The sequence below is a fragment of the Canis lupus genome, chromosome 4, assembly GCF_048164855.1.
Source record: "Canis lupus baileyi chromosome 4, mCanLup2.hap1, whole genome shotgun sequence".
NCBI lineage: Eukaryota > Metazoa > Chordata > Mammalia > Carnivora > Canidae > Canis > Canis lupus.
Window position 1 is genome coordinate 67,488,918 of NC_132841.1, and position 25,625 is coordinate 67,514,542.

General features: G+C 42.5%; 1 protein-coding gene across 14 annotated transcripts in view; it reads right to left on the bottom strand.

Annotated features, from left to right (window-relative positions):
* Positions 1 to 23,258, bottom strand: part of ZNF131 (zinc finger protein 131) — a 31,220-nt gene extending 7,962 nt beyond the window's left edge. Inside the window, exons 1-7 of one of the 14 annotated variants that reach the window (XM_072824732.1) lie at positions 14,086 to 14,225; positions 4,685 to 4,929; positions 3,525 to 3,569; positions 3,266 to 3,375; positions 3,016 to 3,150; positions 1,759 to 2,119; positions 1,434 to 1,656 (exon numbers count right to left, since the gene is read on the bottom strand). In XM_072824732.1, coding sequence (XP_072680833.1) covers positions 1,434 to 1,650 — 217 coding nt within the window. In that variant the 5' untranslated portion in view covers positions 1,651 to 1,656; positions 1,759 to 2,119; positions 3,016 to 3,150; ... (2 more) ...; positions 4,685 to 4,929; positions 14,086 to 14,225. Of the gene's footprint in view, positions 1 to 1,433; positions 2,120 to 3,015; positions 3,168 to 3,265; positions 3,376 to 3,524; positions 3,570 to 4,684; positions 4,930 to 14,085; positions 14,231 to 20,691; positions 20,794 to 22,049; positions 22,189 to 22,427; positions 22,665 to 22,687; positions 22,860 to 23,111 lie in introns of those variants that run through there. The other 13 variants (XM_072824728.1, XM_072824733.1, XM_072824734.1 and 10 more) reach the window with 13 other exon arrangements.
* Between the last annotated feature and the right edge of the window lie 2,367 nt (positions 23,259 to 25,625).

Consider the following 25,625-nt stretch of genomic DNA (forward strand, 5'->3'; position numbering starts at 1 on the left):
GGTAATGTTTTGGGTTAGAGAGACAACTTGCTTCCACTTTTATGCTAATGTAAAAGTGACCATCTGTTGGGATACTGTAAACCTTTATCAAAGCACACTAGTTACACCAAGGAACATTTATTTACTAATTTAATGTGCTACTGTTATAGCATTTTGCAAAACTAATTACATTAAAATAGATGACCATTTAAGGACCCAAAACTATTACTATAGGCAGTTTCTAAATATACAGTAGGTATTATGCCTATGTTTGAAAATCAGAACATATTTCCCTTAAAGATTTCATTAACACCTATTAGTTACCCAAACTTGGACCCCAAAGCTTTTAAAATCCATACAGAGACTTAGTTATGAGATTCTCTTGCTCTTCATGTAACCACTAAGTATTGATACCAAGCATTTATTCAGTCCCTGAGTACTGATACCAAGCATTTAAAAATGAAGGATATCACATTTATTTCAATCTCTCCATTTCCTCAGTTTCAAGTAGTATGTGGCGAGCAACTCAGGACAGCAAAAGATCTATGAAAAAAAGTCTTCAAAATTCTCCAAACTGCAGCAAAGAGAAAGACTGAATAGCATGGAATAGCCTTGTTGTATTCACTTAAACAGTCTAAACAGCCTTAGCCACCACACACAAGAACATGGGAACAAGTGTCTAGAATCTGACACTTAGCAGACCATATCCACCGCTCTTCCCACACCCAAGATTCAAGTCATAGGTGGTAGCTCCTGTGTATGGCACAGAAGACTCAGCAAAGAATGCTTGGGAAGTGGAAGGACAGGGAATCTGACAAGGGGAAGAACAGGTATAGGGGATAGATACAGAGGCCCAAAGTGAGCCTCTCTGGGATCCCTCCTGCATGCCTAAGGGCTGCCAGAAGGATGGCAGTGAAAGACTTCACCTTTCTCATCTCCCCGCTGTTCATCAGTCCTGACACTGTGTGCCCCTAGAGAGGTGTGGGAAAAACAACACACACACTGCCTACCTGGCCACCAGGTCAAAACCAGTTACTAAGTGTATGCAAAGGTATAAACATGCCAGAGGTCAGCTGTAAATGTACTTATCTATATAACCTATAAATCAGAAACAGGAAAAAATATTAAGAGCGAAGTTTCCCTATAATTAGGATTTCATAATTTATAATCCTTGGTAAATAATCACAAACTGTGTTTTGTGTATTTCTTCTAAAAATATAAAAACTGACAAGGTGTAAGAGTAACAACTAACTTCAAAATTAATGATTTTGCTCTTAAAGTGTCAATATTTCAACACGCTAGTATCATCAGAACATTGTGAGCTCAGCCTGCATATTAGAAAATACAAGAGATGGTTTCTGTGGCACTAATTAAAAAAAAAGAAAAAGGTAGACACTTAGACTTGAAGCGAATGTGGAAAAATATACTTTTAACATAAAGCATTTGCCAGTTACCTGTATGTTTCCGAAGATGCTCTTTAAAATGTCCAAAGTGGTCAAACTGTTTCTCACAGTATTGACATATATGAATTTTTTTCCCAGTTCTTTGCTTCTTACTGACTCCACCTTCTTCAAGGTGGTAACAGTTGAGGTGCTGTTTCCATGCGCTCTCCCGAAGATACCTTTTATTGCATATTTCACACTTGAAACTCTCAGTGGAGTGTGATTTCATGTGTTCCTTAAAATGGTAAAACAATTTAAATGAACGGTTACATTTCTCACAATGGAACAAGTCCTTCACATGTGACAGCTGAAGTTCCACAATTTCAATACCTTCTACCTGTTTGCTTGTGGGGTCAGATGCACAACCATCTTCTTCTTTAATCTGCCCTTTTCTATCACCTTGACGGTATTTGCTGGTAATATCTGCCAATAGTGCCAGGGCGGAATCATCAGAGGAACCTGTGCTCTGAATGTACTTTATGGACTGCTTGGCAGAAGCCACTTCCTCCAACGTTTCGATGCCTTCATCTTCCACTTCAATTGTGCCTTCGGCAATCTCTACCTCAATTTCAACAGGTTCTGATTCTGCAGATGGCAATGACTCAGTGATAACATTTGAAGTTTCTGCAATCTTTCTTTTTTTTGCCTCACTTTTTCCTGTGGTATTTTCCTCTAGTGGAGCTGAGTTTTCTTTGTTCCTGAAAACATAATAGATGGACTTAAAACTCTATAAGGTCAGTGAAAATCCTAGCAGGCTTTTGGAAAGAAACTGATAAGCTCATAGTAAAATTTATATGAAAAGGCGAAAAATAAGATTGGAAGTCTTATACTATAACCTGATTTCAAGACTAAACTGAAAAACTACAGTAAATTATCCATATTGGTGAGAGACATGAAGATTAATGAACAGAGTAAAGTCCAAAATTAGACCCACTTATTCAACTGACTTTTGAAAAAAGGTTCCAAGATAATTTAATGAAGAAAAGAATCTCTTAACAGTACTGCTGGAATAACTGGTCTTTATATGGAGAAAATAAACCTCAACTACTACTCTTGAATCATACACAGAAAAATTATTTCAAAATGGACCACACAGAGCACCTGGATGGCACAGTGGTTGAGCATCTGCCTTTGGCTCAGGTCATGATCCCGGGATCCTGGGACTGAATCTACAATCAGGCTTCCCACACAGAACCTGCTTCTCCCTCTGCCTATGTCTCTGCCTCTCTCTCTGTCTCTCAGAAATAAATAAAATCTTTAAAACAAACAAACAAGCAAACAAACAAAAAAATGGACCACAGACTGTCGATAAAAACTAAACTATTAAGCTTTGAGAAAAAAAGAGAGAAAATCTTTATAAAATTGGGTTACGGATAAGATTTCTTAAACAGCACACAAAAAGAAAACTTAATAGCAAAAATTGATAAAATGGATTTCATCAAAATTAAAAATGTTTGCCCTTTGAAATAGTTAACAAAAAGGCAAGCCACGAACAAAACAACAGAACAAAACGGCAAGCCACAGATCAGGACAAAACATGTGCACACGTGTATCTGCCAAAGGTCTGTACAGACAGTATAAAAAGAATTCTCACAATCCAATATACTCAATAGGAGAAGACAACTATTGGGAGACAATTATCCATGAGTCTCATGTTTCTGCACATCTTCTGAACTGACAGCTTTTCTTCTGGACTCTCTTCAAGGCTGTATGCGGTAGAGCCAGCAATCTGGAAAGACAGAGAGTGTGGCTCCCTCTGGAGCAGAGGGCAGCTTTGCTTACTATCCATTTAATAATGTCCCCCTCTGGGTAACGGTTGGGCAGGTTTGCTTGTAGCCCATTACCTAAGATGTGGGCGTCTTAAGCTGGAGATTCTTCAGCTATGATGTAAACCAAATAGATGCACAGCATTCATCTGGGCCATTCTGTCACCCCTTTGGGGGAGAAGGGAAAACTGGAACAAATACAAACTCATGCTGTTTACTATGCAAAAAGTAAAACCTTTCTGACTTAACAGTCTCATGTCTTCTATCAGAATCCATGAAACTGCAGGATAACTTGTTGGCTTGCAAACAGCGTAAAATCTCATGTCACAGTTCTTACCAGGTTTTGGCAACAAGGGCAGGATGCCAAAAAAGATAAGGTTTTCTGAAAGACAAAAGATGAGGCCTCATATAGCAAACAATGGGATGTGAGGAAGTCCACTAGAGCTGGCAGCAGGTATGGTGACCAAATTTGTACGGTTAACTGGGCAATGTGTGGTCTTCCATTTAATTGCCTACTATACGAGTTAAATTGTGTCCCTCAAAGATATGTTCAAGTTCTGACCCCTGATACCTGTGAATGTAACCTTATTTGGAAATCGGTCTTTGCAGATGTAATCAAGTTAAGATGAGGTCAGCAGAGTGGGCCCTACTCTAACACAACCTGTCCTTATAAAGAGAGGTTCATTTGGGCGGGCAGACACACACACACACACACACACACACACACACAGGAGAGAAAAAACACAGTAACGTGAATGAAGATGAAGGTAAAAATTGGCGTCACACTGCCACAAGCCAAGGAACACTAGGGGCTGGCAGAAGCTAGAAGAGACAAAGTAGGCCCCTCCCCTGGAGGCTTTTGAGGGAACATGGCCCAGACAACACTGTGGTTTAGTATTTCTAGCCTCCAGAACCCTGAGACAACAAATTTCTATTGGACCCAGTCTGTGGTATTTTGTTGAGGCAGCCTCAGAAAACTGAAACACCTACTAGTGAGGGAAAACTGGGAAGTTGCAGGATGAGTACTGGGCAGTAAGTTCAAGGACAGCTGCTGGAATGGTTCTCTAGTGTTGCAAGCTCTCCCAGGGCTGCGGGAAGACCTCCCTGTCAACCTGGTGGTCAGCCTTAAGTCTACCCCTTCAAAACAACTAAGATTCATGGGTGGGGGCAGGGGTGGAGACAGAAGGTTCTGCCCCATGACAAACAAGTTACCTAAACCAAGGGTGACACGGACAGGAGAGAAATCTTCAACTGTTACTAACAGAAATGAGTCATTAGAACTTTGGCTAATCCACGTGAAAGATGAGGGGGCAACATGATACTTGTCAAGAATAGCAACTGGGGACACCTGGGTGGCTCAGTGGTTGAGCATGATCCTGGGGTCCTGCGGTTGAGTCCCGCATCCCCCGCAAGGAGCCTGCTTCTTCATCTATTTCTTGGTGTCTCTCATGAATAAATAAAAAATAATAAATAAATAAATAAATAAATAGGCAACACCTGGGCCATCACAGGGCTCAGCCTCTCCCGCAGTGTGTCATGTCCACCTTAGATGCATTTGGAGAGCACTGTAAAACGTCTCAGGGTTTTTGTTTTGTTTTTGGTTTTTCTGCAATGTGTCCTGGCTGCCATAAGGGTGCTATGATGCTCCTGGGGAGATTTCTCTGAGACAAACTCCTGTGATGAGGCACTGACTAGTAAGTCTTCCTGCAAATTGAGTTTACACTGTTGATGAAGACGAGTCACTGCGGAATGAGAAAAGAATCCAAAACAATATAAATTGTTATGGTCAGGCCTCCTGAAAATCCACCTAACTTTTATGTTAAACCAGGTGAAAACATAAGAGTTGTTATTGTGAAAACAGAGCAGCAAATGTCCAAGATTACGGTACACTCTTTTTAAAAAGTCACCAGAGTATGCAAGTCATCTGAGTCAGCCAAAAGACATATAAATCTTAAGGCCCCAGGGTCCCTAGCTGGCTCAGTGGGTTAAGCATCTGACTCTTGATTTCCACTTAGGTCTCAGGATACTGAGACTAAGCCCGTATTGGGCTCTGAGTCTGCTTGAGATTCTCTTCCTTTCTCCTTGCTTGCTTGTGAGCCTTCTCTAATAATAAATCTTTTTTTTTCTAATAATAAATCTTAAAAAAAAAATCTTATGGCCCCAAATGAAAATCAATATGTACAAGGCAGTTGAATCAAGGGGTCTTCAAAACCAATATAGATAGTGTCAGTAATGATGACCTTGCTGGCTGATAGGGGGCTTTTATGGGCTGAAAACACTTGAGATTTGTTTAGTCAAGCCACATGCAACTCTCATCTGCTTGAAACCAAAAGTAAATATGCCTTGCTCACTGGCATGGAGTCACTCTCTCCCTCCAGTCTCTCTTCCTCTTCTACCTTCCCACTGCCCCCATATCTTTAGAGGAAGATAATTAGGGGTGAAGCCAAGGTCTCCCTGTTCCCAAGGGTATAGTGAAGACACCATGTACCCATCCAAGGATGCTGAGGAAACTCAGAAACAGGAGAGACCCAAACTTTCATGGCTCTGTTAGATTCAGGTGTCCCAATTCATCATCCTACCAAGGGGAGAGGAGGCATTTACATCCTACTGATGGGATTCGGGCAAGGTTCACAGCAGGAAAGGGAGGCTGTCTGAACCCTGTGCATGGCGCGGAGTCTACATATTGTTCTTGCTTTGACATCTGAATGTACAGCAGGAATTAGTATGGCATTTACACTGCCCTCTTCTGTAAGGACAAGGGATGGATTGTCCCAAATGGAAAGAGCCATAGGTAGAGAAGAACTACTGGAAGAAACCCCTTGACAGATGCCACCAGCAGCTGATCAGGGTTTAAGCACAAGTGTCTTGTGATGACTAAAGTTTACACTATATTGATGTTCTGTTGACCGGCATGCTAGAAGTCTGTCTAAAAGGCCCTGACTGCAATGTTAGGACATCCCCACCAGTAGGTGTTGATAATAAACCCTCAACAAACTTCAGGGGCCTGCTCATCAAGTTAAGGTTCTTGGGACTAAGCAGGTGGATTCACACACTCAATCCCTTCAGCAGCAGTAAAAGAAAAACTGTTTCTTTACCTTTTTCCTCTCCCTACCAAAAATGAGGATCGGCAGGCTATTGAACTTTTTTGGGTACTGGATATAGCATGTACCTCACTTAGCCATTCTACTTTTTTATATCAGCTAATCTGTACATCAGCGTTTTTTTGTTTTTGTTTTTTTAATTCATGAGAGACAAAGAGAAAGGCAGAGACACAGGCAGAGGGAGAAGCAGGCTCTCTCCAGCTAGCCTGATGTGGGACTTGATCCCGGGACCCCGGGATCATGACCTGAGCTGAAGGCAGATGCTCAACCACTGAGCCAATCAAGCGACCCACATCAGTATATTTTAAGTGGGGCTCCAACCAAAAGGTTACACTGGAAGTTGCTCATCAAGCTGTGGCACATACTCAATTTTGGGGGCCCTACAACTCTTAATGGCCCTTTTGAACTAGAAGTCTTTGAGACTGATGCTGTTGCACATTAGAACTTCTGCAAAGGTAGTCAGGCTCCATCAACAAGGTATACCTTGGGTTTTGTAACTTGTCAATTCCCTGACACATCTATAAGGCACACTCCTTTGAAAAGAAAGGATTAATTCGCTGTTGGGCTCTTGCTGAAACTGATACCTGATCCATTGAGGCTTTGAGGCTCTTTAGCTTGATACCGCCATTTGGCAGGATGTCAACTTCATGACCAGCAAGGTAAAACCTGACCCCCAAGTCTCACTTATCAAAAAGAAGTAAGACACTCAGGGGGTGCCTGGGTGGCTCAGTCAGTTGAGTGTCTGACTCCTGGGTTTCAGCTCAGGTCATGATTTCAAGGTCGTGGGAACGAGCCCCATGTCGGGCTCTATGCTCAGGGGAAAGTCTGCTTGAGATTCTCTCTCCCTCTCCCTCTGCCCCTTCCCCCACTCACTCTCTCTCAAATAGATAAACCTTAAAAAAAGAAAAGAATAAGACACTCAAGAAAGAGCTGATGACCTCTTGGCTTTACATGAAAAAAATGGTAGCTCCCCCACTCTGTTGCCCAAAGAAAGCCACTAGATCAATGGGGTCTTTGACTCACTGATGGTCTGGCTAAAACTCAAGAACTGATGGTGTTCCCTGGGTTGCTGAAAATGCTCAGCTTTAGCACCACTACAAAAAAACAAAAGTGGATGTGGTGGTCACTGTGCTCGGAGGGCAGAACTCAAAAGCTTTCTTCACAACTCTGAACAACATTCTCCACAATGAACCATGTTATAATTTATTGACTCTGGGCTGCTGCCAATGACCTAGCTGTTTGGAAGAGCTGGAAATCTTGACATATTAAAGACATCTATTCTCAGAACCACAACTGTGGAAATACAGCAGTTGCTGATCAAACTATCTGGACCACTGATTCAGATGCCCATGGTAAGGGCCTGTTCTCTAACAATACTAACCAGAATGAAGCTGCTGATCGAGCCTGCACTGCATTGCCTAGACTTCCATCACTGACCCCCTGGATCCAATATTATTCTCAACATGGTGACATATCCAACATCACAGACTGAGCATAAAATAAAGGACCCTATGCTTCTGATGCAGAAGTTACCACTGGATCCCAGTGACACCCACCAAAAACAGGCCTGTTTGTCTCACGACGGAGGCTACATCGTGCAAAGCACTGTCTCTGACAATTGACTACACTGGACATTTTGCCCCATCCCAGGGCTATCAGTACTGCCTCACCACTGCTAACACTTTAAGATTATACTGCTGCTGTTCCAGACTGATCTGCTAGTTCTGGTCATACCACTGTGCCCTTGAGACTAATTTATGTCATCTATTAGCTTTCTGGATCATCTGCAGTCTGATAATTCTGTGCCTAAAGCTACTCAATAATTGGCTGACAGTCAAGGTACTGATGAACCCTTCAAGCTCCCTACCACCCACAGATTAAGATAATATAGAGCACTGCAGAAGCTTCCTTGAACACTGACTCACAAAAATTTCTGACTCTACTTTCCTTATCTCCTTTTTGTCCAAAAAATCTGAGGAAGGCATTTCAGTCATTCAATTCAGCTATCCCCAGAAAGGGATCATCTCTTCTCAGCTGCTTCCTGGATCAAGACAAAATGGGTGGGAAATTATAGAAACCTAATTGAAAATTTTGAATTCTGCCCTAACCATTCTTAGGCACAATTCTTTTCTTTCCCCTGCAATGGCAACCCTGGCACAGTCTGGTTGATGTCTCTTCCAAGTGACAGCCCAGTCAAAAGTGGGCTTAGCAGATTCAAACTTAATTCTAGTTCAGTTATCTGGATTCTCTTGTTGAATTGAATCACCTTAGATCCTAAAAATAATGATCATTTGGCTGAATATACCGCTTGCCAGGTACACTTAAGAGTGGCTGGCCCTTGTGGCTGCGTGAATGGCTCAGTTGGTTGAGTGTCCAACTCTTGGTTTTGGCTCAGTTCACGGTCTCAGGATCCTAAGATCCAGCACAGAGTCTGCTTGTTCCTCCCTCTGTACCTTCCCCAGCTCGTGCTCGCTCGCTCTCAAATAAATCTTAAAAACAAGCAAAAACAACAACAACAACAAAAAGAGTGGCCCTTGTGAGTCATAGTGGGAGATACAATGGGTCTCTAGGTTTTATAAAAATGCCTATGTGTCCCTGACCATTCTGGATGAAAGGTCTGGGTAAGAGAAGGGGATGATTGGAAAAAAGGCAAAGTGATAGCTACTAGAATGGGACACAATAATTCTATGCAGTGGGAGGGAGAACAACCCTGATACCCGAGAAGAGAAAAATCTTAGGTTCCAGGAGGTATGGGGGAGGAAGGGATTAATGGTCTTTGTCCTTTAGAACCGCCCCTATAGCCTTCCTCAGTAGGAAAATGCTCTGATGTAGCTCTCAACTGTCGCAAGCAACTTTAAATTGACCGCTGGATCTGTCCTCCCCTGCCCAATGACTCAGACCATGATCTGATGATCTTTTCCTTAACTATACTGAGAAGTCTTCTGGAAACAGCAGGGGATGGCCAAGATCTTGCATATTCCATATTTGCCCCACTACCATTCCCAAAGTTCATGAGGTGAATAGATAATTACCACTCAACTGGCATTCAGGTGCACATGACAAACAGAATGGACTGAACTGACTGCTCTCAGGAATCTCTCCAAAAAACAAGGAATAAGTTCAATCAGGGAAAGGCGGAAGCTACATTTAAGGCTCATGCCTCTGACTGATGAAGGTCCTACTCTGGGACACAATCATAAACAACACTTTCTTTCCAACCCACTTTTATGCCCCTAAGACTATACTTCTTATGTGAGAACCAGGTACTAACTTCCTTCCCTTCCAAAAGTATGATGACTTGCACTTCAGTAGATCAGTTCAGTTCTCAAATGATTGGAGTGATGTGTCCAAAACAAGGCAATTTTTGGGTACCTGGGGAGTTTCCTGAAGGAATAACTGACTTGTTATTTATGTGTGCTATATCGGAAGTTTTCCCTATAATGGGAACCATCCAAATTAAAAAGGTGACACAAAACCTGTGCCTGACTTAAGCCTATGTGATCAATGATACTACTTGGGGCCCTGGAAGGCATTCATGTCAGTATTATATCACTGGTCAGGGTTATTATGGACAGACTTGCCCTAGACTTCCTCCCAGTGGACCAACACAGAGACTGTGCAAGTGCTAAAAGATCTTGCTATACTTGGATTAATGCTTAGGGCTAACTGGAAAAGTCAACATAGAAACTAAAGATAAAAGCTACCTGGCTGGGACGCCTGGGTGACTTAGTGGTTGAGCATCTGCCTTCAGCTCAGGGGGTGATCTCAGAGTCCTGGGATCAAGTCCCACCTCGGGCTCCCTGCATGGAGCCTGCTTCTCCCTCTGCCTCTCGTGAATAAATAAGTAAAATTAAAAAAAAAAAAAAAAAAAAAAAAAAAAGCTACCTGGCTTTCTAGGGACTTATTCAGTTGGTTAAGTCCAGGACCTTAGAGGAGTGGATGGATGGTTAGGCCCAGCACTGCAGGGTAGTCACATCCTGCTGCTTCAAGTTCTGCTGATAGCTACCTTATTAAATCCAGTGTGAAAAAAATGGAATGGATTAGGACCTGTCCCTACTGATCAGATTAATCAGAGTGGCTACAGAGTAGTACACTCATGGAAAAATTCACCTGAAGCTAAAATAATATAGAAACAAAGATACCGTTGGAAGATAACTCTCCACGGATACCTCATGTTTCTGCAGGTCTTGTAAACAAAGACACTGACAGCCTTTTGCTCTGGATCTTTTCACGGTTGTTTGTATAGCAAATAGCCTTAGAAGAGAATGCTTGTATAGCAAATAGCCTTAGAAGAGAATGCTTGTATAGCAAATAGCCTTAGAAGAGAATGCTTCTTGAGGGGAGGACAGGTTCATTTACTGGCCCTTACAATAAAGATAATGGCACCTCTGGGCAGGTGTGCTTACAGCTCATTATCAAAAAGTTGCGTTTCCTGAAGTCAGGTGTTCTTCAGATGTGATGCCAACTCCTTTGAGTATAGTACACATCTAGGCAACTGTGCAACCCTTATGGGACCTGGGTGGGGGCTAAGAGGGGCAAGAATAATTGATATGTAACACAGATTTCATGCTGCTCCTTTATGCTATGAGAGAAATGAAGTCCTTTTCTCTCTGACTCAGGAGTTTCATGTCTTCTGCCAGCATCCAAAAACTGGCAGGCCAACTTATAGCTTGCAAATAGGATAAAATTTCAGACCCTTCACAGTTCTTGACAATAACCCAATTTAAAAATGAGCAAAAGATCTGAACAGACACCTTGCCAAAGAAGATAAACACACAGCAAAAAAGCACATGAAATACGGCTCATCATTAGTTGAATGGGAAATGCAAATTAAAACCATTACAAACCTACCAACCCAGCTAAAATGAAAAAAGGCTGATCATACCAAGGATTAGTAAGGCTGTGGTGGAGCAATGAGAACTTTCATATACTGCAAGTTGGAATGTAAAATAGCACAATTTGGAAAACAGTTTAGCAGTTTCTTAAAAAAAATTAAATGCACCTATTATTCAACCCAGCTACTCTACTCCTAGGTATTTACTGAGAAATGAAAGCATAGCCACTTTATTTGTAATAGGTAAAAACAACCTAAATGGCCATCATCAACAGGTGGTACAGCCATACAATGGACTACTACTTGGTAATAAAAGTGAACAAAATAGTAATACAACAACACCGACAAACCTCTAAAACATAACGCTAAGCAAAAAAAGTCAAACACAAAAACTACACTTAGGAATCCATTTATATGACATTCTAAATAAAATACAACTACAGTAATAAAGACCAAATCAGTGGATAACTGAGGCTGGGGATCAGAGTTGACAAGAGTCATGAGAAAACTTAGAATGATGGAAATGTTCCCATGTCTTGATTATGGTAGTGATTATACCACTGTATATAACTGCCAAAATTCAAACTCCGTATTAATTGGATGAATTGTTTTACATATAAATTACACCTCAACAGGCTGAAGAGGAAAAATTGTAAGGCAACTGCTGCTTCCTAATAAACATCAGGAATTTTCTCCTTTACAGCTTCAAATAATGCAATTCCGGCAAAGCAAAATAAGGTCCTCATGATTTCTTCAGTGTCGCTCAAAAAGCTGACCCTATATTCCAAAGATACTTGCATACTGCAAATGTGAGAGGAGCACCTAACTCACCTCTCTGCAAAACATTATATAATAATCTTCGCAATACAGAGTTGCCTTAACCAATTTAACCACAAGTAAATTTTTATTCCAGAATTGATTATAAACAGCCAATACATAACGCTGTTGTCTTCCTGTTTTAAGAACTCTTCAGAGTGGCGCCAGGTGGCTCAGTCAGTTAAGCACCTGCCTTCCGCTTGGATTATGATCTCAGTGTCCTGGGATCAAGCCCTGTATCCTTCCCTGCTCAGCAGGGAGTCTGCTTGTCCCTCTCCCCTCTATCCCACATCCCTGCTCCTGCTCGCATTCTCTGCCTCTCTCTCTCAAGTAAAATCTTAAAACAAAAACAAAAAACAAAACCCTTCAGAGGTATGCCTAACTGGTTCAACAAACAATTCAACATGTCATTGCATTTATACTGAAAAGCACGCACTTATGGTTGTAATTATTGTAAGGATCCTATATAATAATAAACCTTAAAGATTCTAAATAAATAGGCTTGGGTAAACAGCTGTGCCCAGTTGTTCTTACCTTCATTTCCCAATGACTACACACATGAACTCAATTCCTAACCCTTCCAAATCCAACCTAGGCTATTGTCAGAATATGTTCCATTGTTCTGCTGCCAAGGACTTTCCCCATAGTGAGATACTACTCACTACTATGACCAGCAAGGGGACTACATAGAACATTTTTCCAGAAGGTTCTCATCCGGGATTTAACCACAAATCTGCCTTATCCATATTATGTTTCCTTTACTTCCGTTTTGAAAAGGTATGACATCATCAGATATATGTCCTCAACATATCTCGATTTTGCTACCTATATCTCAGCTCTCAATACAAGAGAATAGTGATCTGGTTTTAATAAGCATGCACCCATCCATCCATTTACAAATGTATACCATGCACCTACTATGTGCCAGGCACTAGGCATTAGAGCATACATACACATGAAGTTCTTGGCTTAATTCTGAACTCAGCAAACTAATTAAAAGCTCATTAAGAGAATTGGTACTTCTGGATGATTACAGTTCAATTACTTTTTAGAATTATTCTAAATTATATCTTTTGACTGAACCATACCATTGAGTTGAACTAAATTATTTTGCCTCATTTGTAATTGATTTTACCAAACTACACGTTAGTGTTATGCCAATAACCTATACCAAGGGTCATGATAAGAAACAGAGCCAGGAAACAATAATAAGACACCAGTTCACATTTAGAGTACTATATGCCAGACACCACGCCAAGCACTTTAGATGCATTAATTCACTTAGCCCTCACATATAATCTTATGTAGAAAGTACCATTATCCCCATCTGATGCATGAGGAAACCAAGCTGCTAACAGGTTGAGTAACTTCATAAAGGCCACAGGATGGTAGAGCTAGGATATTACCTAGAGCTAGGATATTACCTAGGCAGAGTCCAGAGCTCTTCTCAGTCACAGTATTATGGCACCACCATTCATTATGTAAGATGTTGGAAGTCTTTACTCATTATATCATTTACTGTTTTCTTAATGCTTTTTATGAGAAATTTTGCGTCTTAATTCCAGGAATGGCTCCTAAGCAACTAATTTGTTCTCATACCCACGAATAATGTAACTGAGGATTTTTCTTTCCTTTGTCTTTGCTTCAGAATTCAGAGCTAGACTTAGCCCTCTAGCAAGTATACAGACTTAAATGGCATGCATATTGACTACCATATTTCTAACTTCACTGATTATCGCCCTCATCTGGTCTATTTATCTTCGTCCATTTCCTTGCTTATTTTAAAACACTACTAGGTTAATCTTGGTGAGCCAAACCCTTTTGAGAGTAAGGCTTGGTGTAACTAACAATTCAAATCCAACAAAACAGTTTACAGCAACCCAGGCAACTCCTTAAATGCTGCCTAGTCCTCCTTATTTTATTATTATTTTATTAGATGCTACTTTAGTTAACCTTAGCAGTTTTTACATAAGGAAAAAAAAATAAAGTGTGAGAGAAAGAGTAATCAGTACCCAGAATTTTATAGATCCTTATATATTCTTAATTTTAAAATGTCATTTCTCTATGGGATGACACACATAATAAATTCTTGACTAACAGGGTGTACACGACTGAATATAACTGTGCATCACTCAGAAAATAATTACCTGACTTCAAGGGCTTTGATAGCTTCTAGCATTTGTAGAAACTCTGCTGCTTTCCATACATCATTGGCTTCTTCCTCTCCTTGAATCATTAATTTTGCCGTATATGTGAACTCAATTAAATGACGGAAGGCCATTTTACTAACACCTGTAAAAAAAAGATGTGCATTAGCATGTATGCATGTTGATCAAATCTTCTAACGTTAGTAAGAAAAAAAACACCTCAATGTTCGAAACCTGATTAAAATCTGAATTCTGGAAAATTATTTCCTGGTGGAATTCTCATTAACACTACAGTAAGACTGTAGCCAAGTTCCAGCAGTAACTACCAACTACTTTAGGATTTTTTCCAAAGATTTCTTAAGGCTCTTATGACAATAAACCTACCACTCAAATATATGAATTGGCTATTACATGTCAGACATGCTACTTTCCTACCAGAGATCTCTGTATCAACTCAGCCTCAAATCTTCGAGGGCCTTCCACAGCTCAGCAAATAAAGCTCCGTACCACTCTGCCTTTATCTTAAGGCACTTCCAAATTTTAAACTGTTTATCAATCCCATACTATATAATGATCTTCTAATAAACTGTTCACTTCTAAAAGCTTCCTTGCCTTCATTAACATTTACCCTTCTTCCTGCTTAGTCACTTTATCTCTGAACAAATACTAGCACCTTGAAGGCCCAATTCTACTGCCATATATTTAATGAAACTTTTAATACCTCTGCCCCGTTGAACTCTGTATCTACTCTGACAATAACAACTCATGGACAACTCCTGACTCTAAGCTACTTGAGGGAAATTAATTTTTGTCTGTGTACACTCACCTCACAGTACCAAACACAATGCTCCCTAAAATATTTTTGTAATATTAGATAACATTATAGTTCATTATAGTTCAAAGTAGGAATGAATAAGAGCTAAAGTCACTTTCAAAATGACTTTCAGGGCAGCCCAGATGGCTCAGCGGTCTAGTGCCGCCTTCGGCCCAGGGCCTGATCCTGGGAGTCCCAGGATCGAGTCCCACATCAGGCTCCCTCTGCTTTGTCTCTGCCTCTCTCTCTCTGTGTCTCTCATGAAGAAATAAATAAAATCTTTAAAAACAAAACAAAACAAAAAACACCAAAATGACTTTCAAAAGCTTCCACAATTCCAACTTTTCTTTATAAGCTTTATGTTTAAATTTTGGCCCAAAAGGATACTCTACTTCTTCGTGCTCTTCAATGCTATGTATTATTACTGTTTCAGTTTCCTAATGTAAGCCTACAAAACAAAGAGGAAACTACTTTTATTTATTCATTTATTTATAAAAGGTTTTCAAGTAATCTCTACAACCCAGCTTGGGGTTTCAATCTACAACTTCAAGATCCAGAGTCACATGCTCCACCAACTGAGTCAGCCAGGTACCCCAAGAGAAAAACTACTTAGAAAAAAAAAAAAAAGATTTATTTATTTATGAGAGACCGAGAGAGAGGCAGAGACACAGGCAGAGGGAGAAGCAGGCTCCATGGAGGGAGCCTGATGTGGGGCTCGATCCCAGGATTCTGGGGTCATGCCCTGAGCCAAAGGCAGACACTCAACCGCTGAGCCACCCAGCGTCCTGAGAAAACTACTTTTAACAGAATTTGTACACTATGAAACATCCGAGTCCAAAGTGCACTCAATATACACAACTGCAAATACAAAAATACTTTTAAGCTTTTCCTATGTACTTTATACACCTGAAAAAACAAACTAAAAACAACTAGATTCTTTGAAGGTTACTTTTATTTGAATCTCCTAAATCTTGTTTCTCTTGGTTGTCTTCTGACCATGTTATTCTTTATTATATGAGAGTAACCCAAGGTACAGATAACTACATTTTTTAAAGGAATTTTGACCAAATGTTTAAAAGTACAACAAAAGTCCTTTCTAAAAACAATGTGTAAATTTTTCTTGAAGTGGAACATTTTGATTCTTAAAGATACACATGTAATACTTACTACAAATTTCAGGCATGACTCTAAACACCTCACAAGTATTAACTCACTTAATCCTCATAACAGTCCTGTGGAGAACTTTATTATCTCCACTTTACAGATAGGAAAACTGAGGCACTGAGATATTAATAACTGTGACTTTGGCAAGTTACTTAAGTGATAAAACGAGAATCAATCCCAGACAGCCCGGCTCCTAAAGGCCAAGATAAAGATTTTTAAATAAGATAATGGCAGGAAACATTCCTTCTTCAAAGAGTTTGAATACCCATGACTTCATTCACTATTGGCCCATAATCTCTTCATAATTCCAAAGTCCCCCAAATCACTTAAGACCAGAAGTTTTCCCTAAATTTGGCAGCAAAATTTGATCTGAACTGACATGAGGCTATTTATTAGTCTTTATCCCACTTACAGTAAATACTAATATTCTGCTCTTCCAACATATTTGGTTACAGGATGTCAACCCAGACCCCACTGGGTGTATAATACACAGACTGTATTATCTTTAGAAAATTTGTAATTTCAAGAAACATCTGGTGTCCAAGGATCTGCATAAGGAATTGTGGACTTAGTTCCCAATTTTGGCTAATTAGAATCACTGTAGATTTAATAAAAACATGGATCTCTGATCTCCAGAATCAAAACTGGGATCGGGAACTTTTTTTTTTAATAAGCATCTTAGGTGCTTCTTAAGTCGACAATCCAGCACCAGTCCTAGGAATAAATCACTGACCTAATTAGCTAACACAAACCAAACTGATAACACCTGCCCAGGTAAGTGACATGGTGACAGACGCTGCTCAATTGCAAAAACACTATCCTCCATCAGAACTAGTCTGGTAACTTTCAAATCTCAGCCCACTTTCTCATTAATCTCTTGGTCCTTTCATTTTTTTTTTTTTAAAGATTTTATTTATTTATTCATGAGAAAGAGACACACACACAGAGGCAGACACAGGCAGAGGAGAAGCAGGCTCCATGCAGGGAGCCTGACATGGGACTCGATCCCCGGGACCCCAGGATCACACCATGGGCTCAAGGCAGGGGCCAAACTGCTGAGCCACCCAGGCGTCCCATCTTGCTCCTTTCCTAACAGAAATGTGTAGAACACGATTTTTCTAAGACTCTAAGGAAACTGTTAATATAAACACCTTAACTTGAATCTTCTTTTTCACTTAAGAAGCAGCAAAAGAAGCCAGCATTCTAGATATATAGTGAGGTCATTATTCATATTTTATAGATGGGATTCCAATTCTAGTTAAGATAAAGAAAGCAGACTCCACCACTCCACACTCCATGTTGTCCACCACTTAAAATTAAAAATCCTGGGCAGAATACATAAAGCAAATATATAAGGACTCAAAGATAAACAGAAGCAAGCAGGCTGGGGAGAGAAATCAAAACTCAAAGAACAGCAGTGAATTTCCTGATTTTTTCCCCCCACATATCCCACCTTAGACTTGAAGACAGCCCATAACCCCGAACTGTGTAGCAGGAACAGTCAAATAATCTGCGAAGAAACTTTCTAGCTAGAGAACCAGGAAAGGCAATGGAGAGTATTGGGCAGGGGTGAGATTCTTGGTTTTTAATTCCTCTCAGTGCTGCCTCAAGGCAACCCCCAGTTCTGATGCTGCACACCTGCGACTGATGGCCACCAAGCAGGCACTGATTCATAGAGAAAGTTTTTCTGACAGAGAACTAGGAAACAGACTATTGATCTGAGAAGCATGGAGAGAATTATTTTTTTCTCTCACCACTTTGTCTAGGAAATGGATCCCATTGTGGGAAGCATATGACAGACAGTACAAGGAAGCTAAAACCCCAGTTTTCTAGCCAGAAGATCAGGAAAAGTTGTTCCTAGGAGCTAAAGTGCAGTAGTCAGAGGAGAGAACTAGAGAAAGGTCCTCTGTGAATGAAGTCTTGCTGTAGCCCCCATGCTACACATGTAGAACTGACCTCAGACAGCACAGCAAGGGGTTTGAGTACTACACTATGATGCGGACTACCACCCAGGTCGGCATACCTGGGACTTGAACAACACAACCAAAGTTTTGAAAACTAAACTGCGATTGCATCCAGTCCACATAAGGCAGTCGGAACCTAAAGCAGGATGACTGCCTGCTAGAAACAAAAATCAAAATCAGAACAACAAATCCAGAGGATAGGACACTCTAACACAGTGTCATGATATTCAAAATGTCCGTGACATAATACAAAATTATTTGGGATCCCTGGGTGGCGCAGCGGTTTGGCGCCTGCCTTTGGCCCAGGGCGCGATCCTGAAGACCCGGGATCGAATCCCACGTCGGGCTCCCGGTGCATGGAGCCTGCTTCTCCCTCTGCCTATGTCTCTGCCTCTCTCTCTCTCTCTCTCTGTGTGACTATCATAAATAAATAAAAATTAAAAAAAAAGTTACTTGACGTATCTTACAGATTCAGATTTAGAAAAGAAAAAAAAAGGGGAAGCCAACACATCCAAGATTATACAACTGACAACAGTGAAGAAAATTCAGGTTTTTGAATTATATGCCTAGGGCTTTCTCTATAGCCACGTGACCCAGAGAGGTTGTACAGTGATCTCAAAGTTAAGGGCTTAAGAAAACACTGAGCCAAACTGATTTTTGAAACCTGAATCTGGTAACAAAACCAGAAAATGTTCTTACATTTTATTTTCTAATTTGTCTATATTAAGTACTGAAGACTTGTATGTGCTATACTATAACGAAGATTAACAGGTCAGAGCTACTAAAAGATACAAGAGACAATCTCAAGGTGATTAATCTATAAAAGAAAAGATCCTACTTCTCCACGTATTCTCCTTGCTCCAAAAGCAATGCATATTCTAGCTTGGGCCACTTATTTTTTGGCTTTTTAAGATTCTGCTTAAGAAACAGAAATCAGGGACACCTGGGTGGCTCAGCGGTTGAGCATCTGCCTTCAGCTCAGGGCGTGATCCCAGAATCAGGGATCGAGTCCCACATTGGGCTCCCTGAGAGGAGCCCGCTTCTCTCTCTGCCTCTCTCTCTGTCTCTCATGAATAAATAAAATCCTTAAAAATAAAAAAAAAGAAAGAAACAGAAATCAATTCCTTTTTGAAATCTTTCCTAAGGTAGACTAAACCACCATTCCACCATGAAAGTCACTGTAACACTTTTTTTGCGTTTTGTGTGTGTGTGTTTCTAATATCTACTACTTATCTGTGATCAAATTTGCAAATTCTTTAAGGGCTGTCTTATTCATCAATTCTTCACGTCCGGGTCTAGCACAGTGCATAACATATAACACGTTTTCAATTTGACAAATAGCCCCAACTTACTAAGTTTAACAATGTACCAAATACTGTGCTCAGCACTCTGCACATGTTATTTCAATTAATCATTACAAGCCTATGAAGTAATGAGTCTTCAGATGAAGAGGCAAATACACAACTGAAGTAAAAGTAACCTGCTTGGCGTCACACAGTACCTCAGATAAATAAATGGATGAAGTCTTGCCCTGTAATAGAAACCAATACCGTACAGGCACAGCTAGATTCTCACTTCAGTAAGCTTCGTGGATTTCCATTATGCCTATGGCTCTGTCCATCACAGATAATGAAAAGATTATCTATGGAGGTATTGGCCAGCATGCTAGATAAATTGGAGTATACCCCCAAAAAGAATATGCTTAACTTTTTACATTTTATTCCCCAGAGCATCAAATTTCCCTAAGGGAATAGTGTTTCTAGGCAACTCATTTATAACAAAAACTATATACACTGTGAAAAAGATACAAAACCAAGACTCAAGAATACTGAGAGAGCTAAAATTCTGTATTCACATAGGCAAGCTTTTTTTTTTTTTTCCTACAGTTTTGGATGACAGGGAAGAGTAGGTAACATGACAGTATAAGAAAAAAACATAGTAATTAACAGCACAAAGTGAATCCCTTGCTAGCTGGACAACAATGAGCAAGCAACCATTTAGAGCCTGTTCCCTGAGGTAAAAATATGAAATAATACCACTCACTTCAAAGGATTGCTGTAAATCTTAGAAAAGGCACAAAAACTACACAGCACTATTGCTGGCACTTGAGGAGCCACTATTATAAAAGTCAAGCAAGTACAAGAATCACTTTCTACTTTAAGGTAGTATCTATTAAATGATTCCTTCTATCCCAAACTCTATATCCACTAGAGCTTCTGAATGCTATTTCAGTTCATCTTTCCTATTTCCTAGCCTTTTCCATATTATGGCAGCTCACTTCATTCTGTGCATGTCATATGTACCTCTGCTAGTAAAGAACTCTCTACTGTAACCTGAAGCATCCCCATCAGTCTGAAACATAAGCCCACTGAACAAAGATGGGAATTTACTTTTAACACGTTTCCAAAAGAGTGACCACTCATTTTAGAAGTGGAAAAGACTCCTTTAAGAGACCAACATCTACCATCCAATGTAGATGGTAGATCGTTTTACCAAGCACTTTACTGAAAGTAAGAATTCTCAAGTGTCAAAAGGACAATTTACCCAATCACCTAATATAAACTATTTGAGATGGCTATTTCCTATAGTATCTTGCTAAATTAACTAATGCTTCTTCATCAATTATAACATCTGCTAAGTATTATACTTAAAACAGACATTTACCTTCTATCTCCACCAAAGGTTCCTGAGTAAACTCCTGAAAGAATTTGTAGAAGAACTTACTGCAAGCAGCCAAAACAGCCTTGTGGGCCTTAAAATGGTGTCCTAGATCAAAAAAAAAAAAAAAAAAAAAAAAAAAAAAAGGTATCACACACAAAAGACCAACAAATAAAGTAGTAAATTTATATAAAATAAACCTTTCTCCACATTATAACCATAAGACTATATAAATTACCGAACTAAAATCAGAATAATCTTAGCAGCTATCTTGTTAAATTTCAATCTTAATTAGACATGAAGCCAAATCATTATCTCAAAGATCTTTTATTAAGTTAGTTTTATAAAAGTCAGTTTACAAAACTAAAAGAGGTAAGGAGCTTCTTCAAGATATATCCTATTCATTTAAAACTGCTAAATATAAACACAACCCAAAATATTATACATCTTTTGGAAAGAGAGAAGAAAAAGCCATAGAATAAGCATAAAGCTTGACATATTTGCTATGGAAAACATGTTAATATGCCTACTATTTGGAAGCAGCAGACCTACAATACAGCTGATCAGTAATAAAGGATACCTTGCCTCAAGAAGCCTTTTTTTATTTTTGAAGATTTTATTTATTTATTCATGAGAGACAGAGAGAGAGAGAGAGAGAGAGAGAGAGAGAGGCAGAGACACAGGCAGAGGGAGAAGCAGGCTCCATGCAGGGAGCCCCACGTGGGACTCAATCCCAGGACCCCAGGATCGCGCCCTGGGCTGAAGGCGGCGCTAAACCTCTTGAGCCACCCGGGCTGCCCTCGAGAAGCCTATTTTCACTAAACAGAAAAGATACCCAAACTGCGTTTGCCTCCTGAATAACGAACGACAACTCCTAATACTGGTAAAGACCCCATTGGATTTGGAGGCTTCCCAAAGAGGGTACCAGTGCTGCAAAGGAATCTCTCACACTCTCCCTCCGAGACCATCTGGGAAACGAGAAAAAGAATCCACATTTCCCACATGATTGCTGTAAAAGGCTCCTCAAAGCAGCTGATGAATAGAAGGCTATTAACCAAACATTTAGAGAGAGCTTCCCTCTCTCCAACGCTATTATCTTGCTCTCAAGTGTGCAACAGGAAAACTTCAAAAAGGCTGCAAAAAGTTAAGATGCGATGATTACGTTGAAAGCATGACTAGCCACCTAGCCTTCTGCAACACGGTCCGAGTGGACACTGACAAGTTCCGCACCCCACTCCACCCCCGGGTCCCAGCGCACACTCGACAGGCACTAGCCATGGAAGGTGGGTAGAAAAAGCGGGTGGGGGAAGGGGAGATAAGAACGGAAGCCACAAATTCGATGCTCTGCCCACCACCGTACCCACCGTCGACAATCAGGGTGATGTCAGTAAACCGATCCTGCTCCCGCTGTTCATTCAATCGGTCCAGGATCATTTTATGATGTTCCGGGAACTCCTGAAGGCATTCCATCGTCTCTTCGGCCTCCATGGCCGTCGGGTTGCTCTACAAAAGAGGAGCATGATAACGTACACCCATGAGCTCGGGCTGAGGTACAAAACCCCTTAAGCATAAAATAACAACAACAACAACAACAACAAAAAAACCCCAAAACCCCAGCTACGTGAAAAGAAGGGGGGAGGGTGAGGCAAGAGGAGAGGAAGGCGAGGGAAGAAAGAAAGGCGAGCCGGGTGGCCGCCGCGCGTTGGGGGCCGGAGCCGCGGCCGCGGGACTCCGAGCCTGACCTAATTGGAGTCGGGAGACGCGAGCTGCAGCGGGGTGGGCAGAGCGCCGGAGGCTCCGGGCGCCGGGGCGCGCAGGTCCGGCAGCGGAAGGGACCCGACAGTCGTGGCGGCCCCCCAACGGCCCGCCAGGCCCTTCTGCCCGGCCCTGGCTCCCGCCGCCCCGGGACCCGGTCCGGCCCGCGGCCCACAACGACTCCCGGGTCGCCTCTCCCTCCCCCGCCCTCCCGCTTCTCCCCCGCCCCGACCGGGCCGGCACTCACTCAGGGAAGGAGGAGCGGCCCGGGCCTGCGCGTCACTTACGTCGACGTGCTGCGTCACCGCGCTGGGCTCCGGCTGACGCGGACGCCGACCCAACGCCGACCACTGAGGGAACGGGCCGCGCCCCGGCCGGTGGGGGCGGAGTCGACCCGGAGGATCGAAGCTCGGCGAGCGCCAGGCCGCGACCGCCGAAACGAGGAAGTCCGGCGGCGGTGGGGCTGGGCCAGCCGCGGGCCAGGCCGAGCCCGGGGCGGGGATCCTAAGTCGCCGCCCTTCCGCCCCCCGCCGGAGCTCAGGTGCGCGCGCGCCGCCGCCCCCGACCTCGGGAGAGTGAGCTCGCCGCGCGCTCCCAGGGCGCTTTTATCCGCGGCGCCCGCCGCCCCGCCCCGCCCCCTTCCCTCCCGAGCCCGGGTCGGCCCGCCTCACCTAGCTCGTGGTCCTCGCCCGCTGCCGGCGGGCCCTCGCGGCGTCTCGGTCCTCGCTCTCCCCTCGCGGGGCGAGGCTCGGCCCACGCAGCGCCCCCCCGCTGCCCAGCGCCTCGCCCTCCATCTCCCCGCGAGCGCCGGACGCGGCCTCCGCTGGGTCCCCCGGCGCACGTGCGCTCGCCCCGCGCCCCGGGCAGTCGCGTCGCGGCGGCGGCGGCGGCGGCGGCGGCCCCGGGCGCGAGCACGTTCCGGCCCCTGGGACCTTCCTCCCGGCGCTCGGCGGGCGGCACGTGCTCGCGGGGCTCGCGACCTGGCTCCGCTCCTCGACGATCCTGGACGAGCGCGGCGCTCTTGCTGCCGCTCCGCTCCCCAACCCCCGCGCCGGAGGAGGCCGGGGACTTACGCGGCGTCCTTGGTCGCTTGGCTGGGTCATTCACCCGTTCACCTGGGGGGGGGGGGGGGATGCTTTGGAAGATCACGAGTGGAGATTTACTTTTTTTTTCTCACAAGAAAATAGAGTGGGGGTCAGGGAAAGACCCAAAATAGCAGTCTGTATGCAAGGGTGAGTGGCATCATTATCTCAACAGGCATTTCTAGGGCGCCAGCGCCGGGGTGGGCACTGGTGAGCAAGGCGAATGTGTTTTCTGCCTTCCTAAACTTAGTCTGATAGGTATTTTTGGACAGTTAATTATCTGGGTGCATTTCTGGGTGTTATGAGATGTGAAGAACAAGGTAATGGGGTGGGGGTGGGGAGCGGCCAGGAAAGCCAGTGTCTGTGGGTGTCCGTCAGCAGGTGGACAGCGAGCGCATCCAGAGGCCCTGAGATCATAGCATTTCGGGAACTAAAGGAAGTTTGGTGGGACAGACCCACAGGGGCCTTGTAAACAGTGCTAAAGGTGATAGGTTTTCTTACAATCGCAAATGGGAAACCTTGAAGGTTGAGCAGGATAGTAACATCTTAAGACTTACTCTTTATTTTTTTTTATTTTTTTATTTTTTTATTTTATTTTATTTTTTTTAAAGATTTTATTTATTTATTCATGATAGTCACAGAGAGAGAGAGAGAGAGGCAGAGACACAGGCAGAGGGAGAAGCAGGCTCCATGCACCGGGAGCCCAACGTGGGACTCGATCCCGGGTCTCCAGGATCGCGCCCTGGGCCAAAGGCAGGCGCCAAACCGCTGCGCCACCCAGGGATCCCCTTTATTTTTTTTTAAAGATTTTATTATTTATTCATAAGAATACACAGAGATGAAACAAAGAGAGAGAGGCAGAGGCACAGGCGGAGGGAGAAGCAGGCTCCATGCAGGGAGCCCGACATGCCAGTCATCTGGGGTCTCCAGGGTCACGCCCTGGGATGAAGGTAGGCGCTAAACCGCTGAGCCACCCAGGCTGCCCAAGATTTACTTTTTATTTTATTTTATTTTTTTAACATACGAAAAGACATTTTATTATTATTTTCCTATATAACATATTAGTGAATATACTCCATTGCGTTTCTCAAATGGCAAATGAGACACAAGATAACATCTTTTTGATTCCTGAAAACCTCAGTATCATCTGTCTTTTGGAGGATTCAGTTTCCTACGACGTCTATGAAACATCCACGAGGATACCAACGGTGCTTAGTAGTAAAGAACATTTTGCTAGGTGGTTCTATCATGAGTCCTTACTCAAAGTGTTCATTTTTTTCTTCTAGTCTGGTTTTCGGCACTTGGTCATATGTTTCTTCATTATTATGCACAGGATCTGGCCGAGGGATAGGTTTTGTATGCTCATATGGAATGTCCACAGAAGAGTGGTAACATACTATCGTCCTGCCATCAGATGTCAAAGCAAGCTCTACTTTGCAATTATAGTCATCTGGTAGAGGAGAATATGTAGATTTTTTAAAATTTTTTATTTATTTATGATAGTCACACACAGAGAAAGAGAGGCAGAGACATAGGCAGAGGGAGAAGCAGGCTCCATGCACCGGGAGCCCGACGTGGGATTCGATCCCGGGTCTCCAGGATCGCGCCCTGGGCCAAAGGCAGGCGCTAAACCGCTGCGCCACCCAGGGATCCCAGAATATGTAGATTTATGACAAAAACAATATAAAGCTCCATTTTGAATTGGAAATAAATGTTTCCAGACAGTTCTGTTTGATATTGCCCATTTTACTGCTGCCAACGCCATGGTGAATCAAGATGCTATTGGGTGGTGTGAAAGATGATTTGAAGAGACGGATTTTAAATTCTGCTTCCACGTGTAACTATTTTCATCCCTGTGTCAGCGGCAGGACGAGCCCGCCATTTTACCTCAATCCCAAGATTTACTCTCTAAAGAGATCATTCTAAGCACCAATATGGACAATAGGCTAAATGGAAGAAGAGGCAAAGAGTAGAGACCAGGGGGAGGCTATTCGTAATCCAGATGAAATCATAGTGGCAAGTGGGATTGGAGAATTGTATGGAATCTAGAAATAGAATCAACATTGGTTGGGAAGCATGTCATGGGTACTAAGTAACTAATAT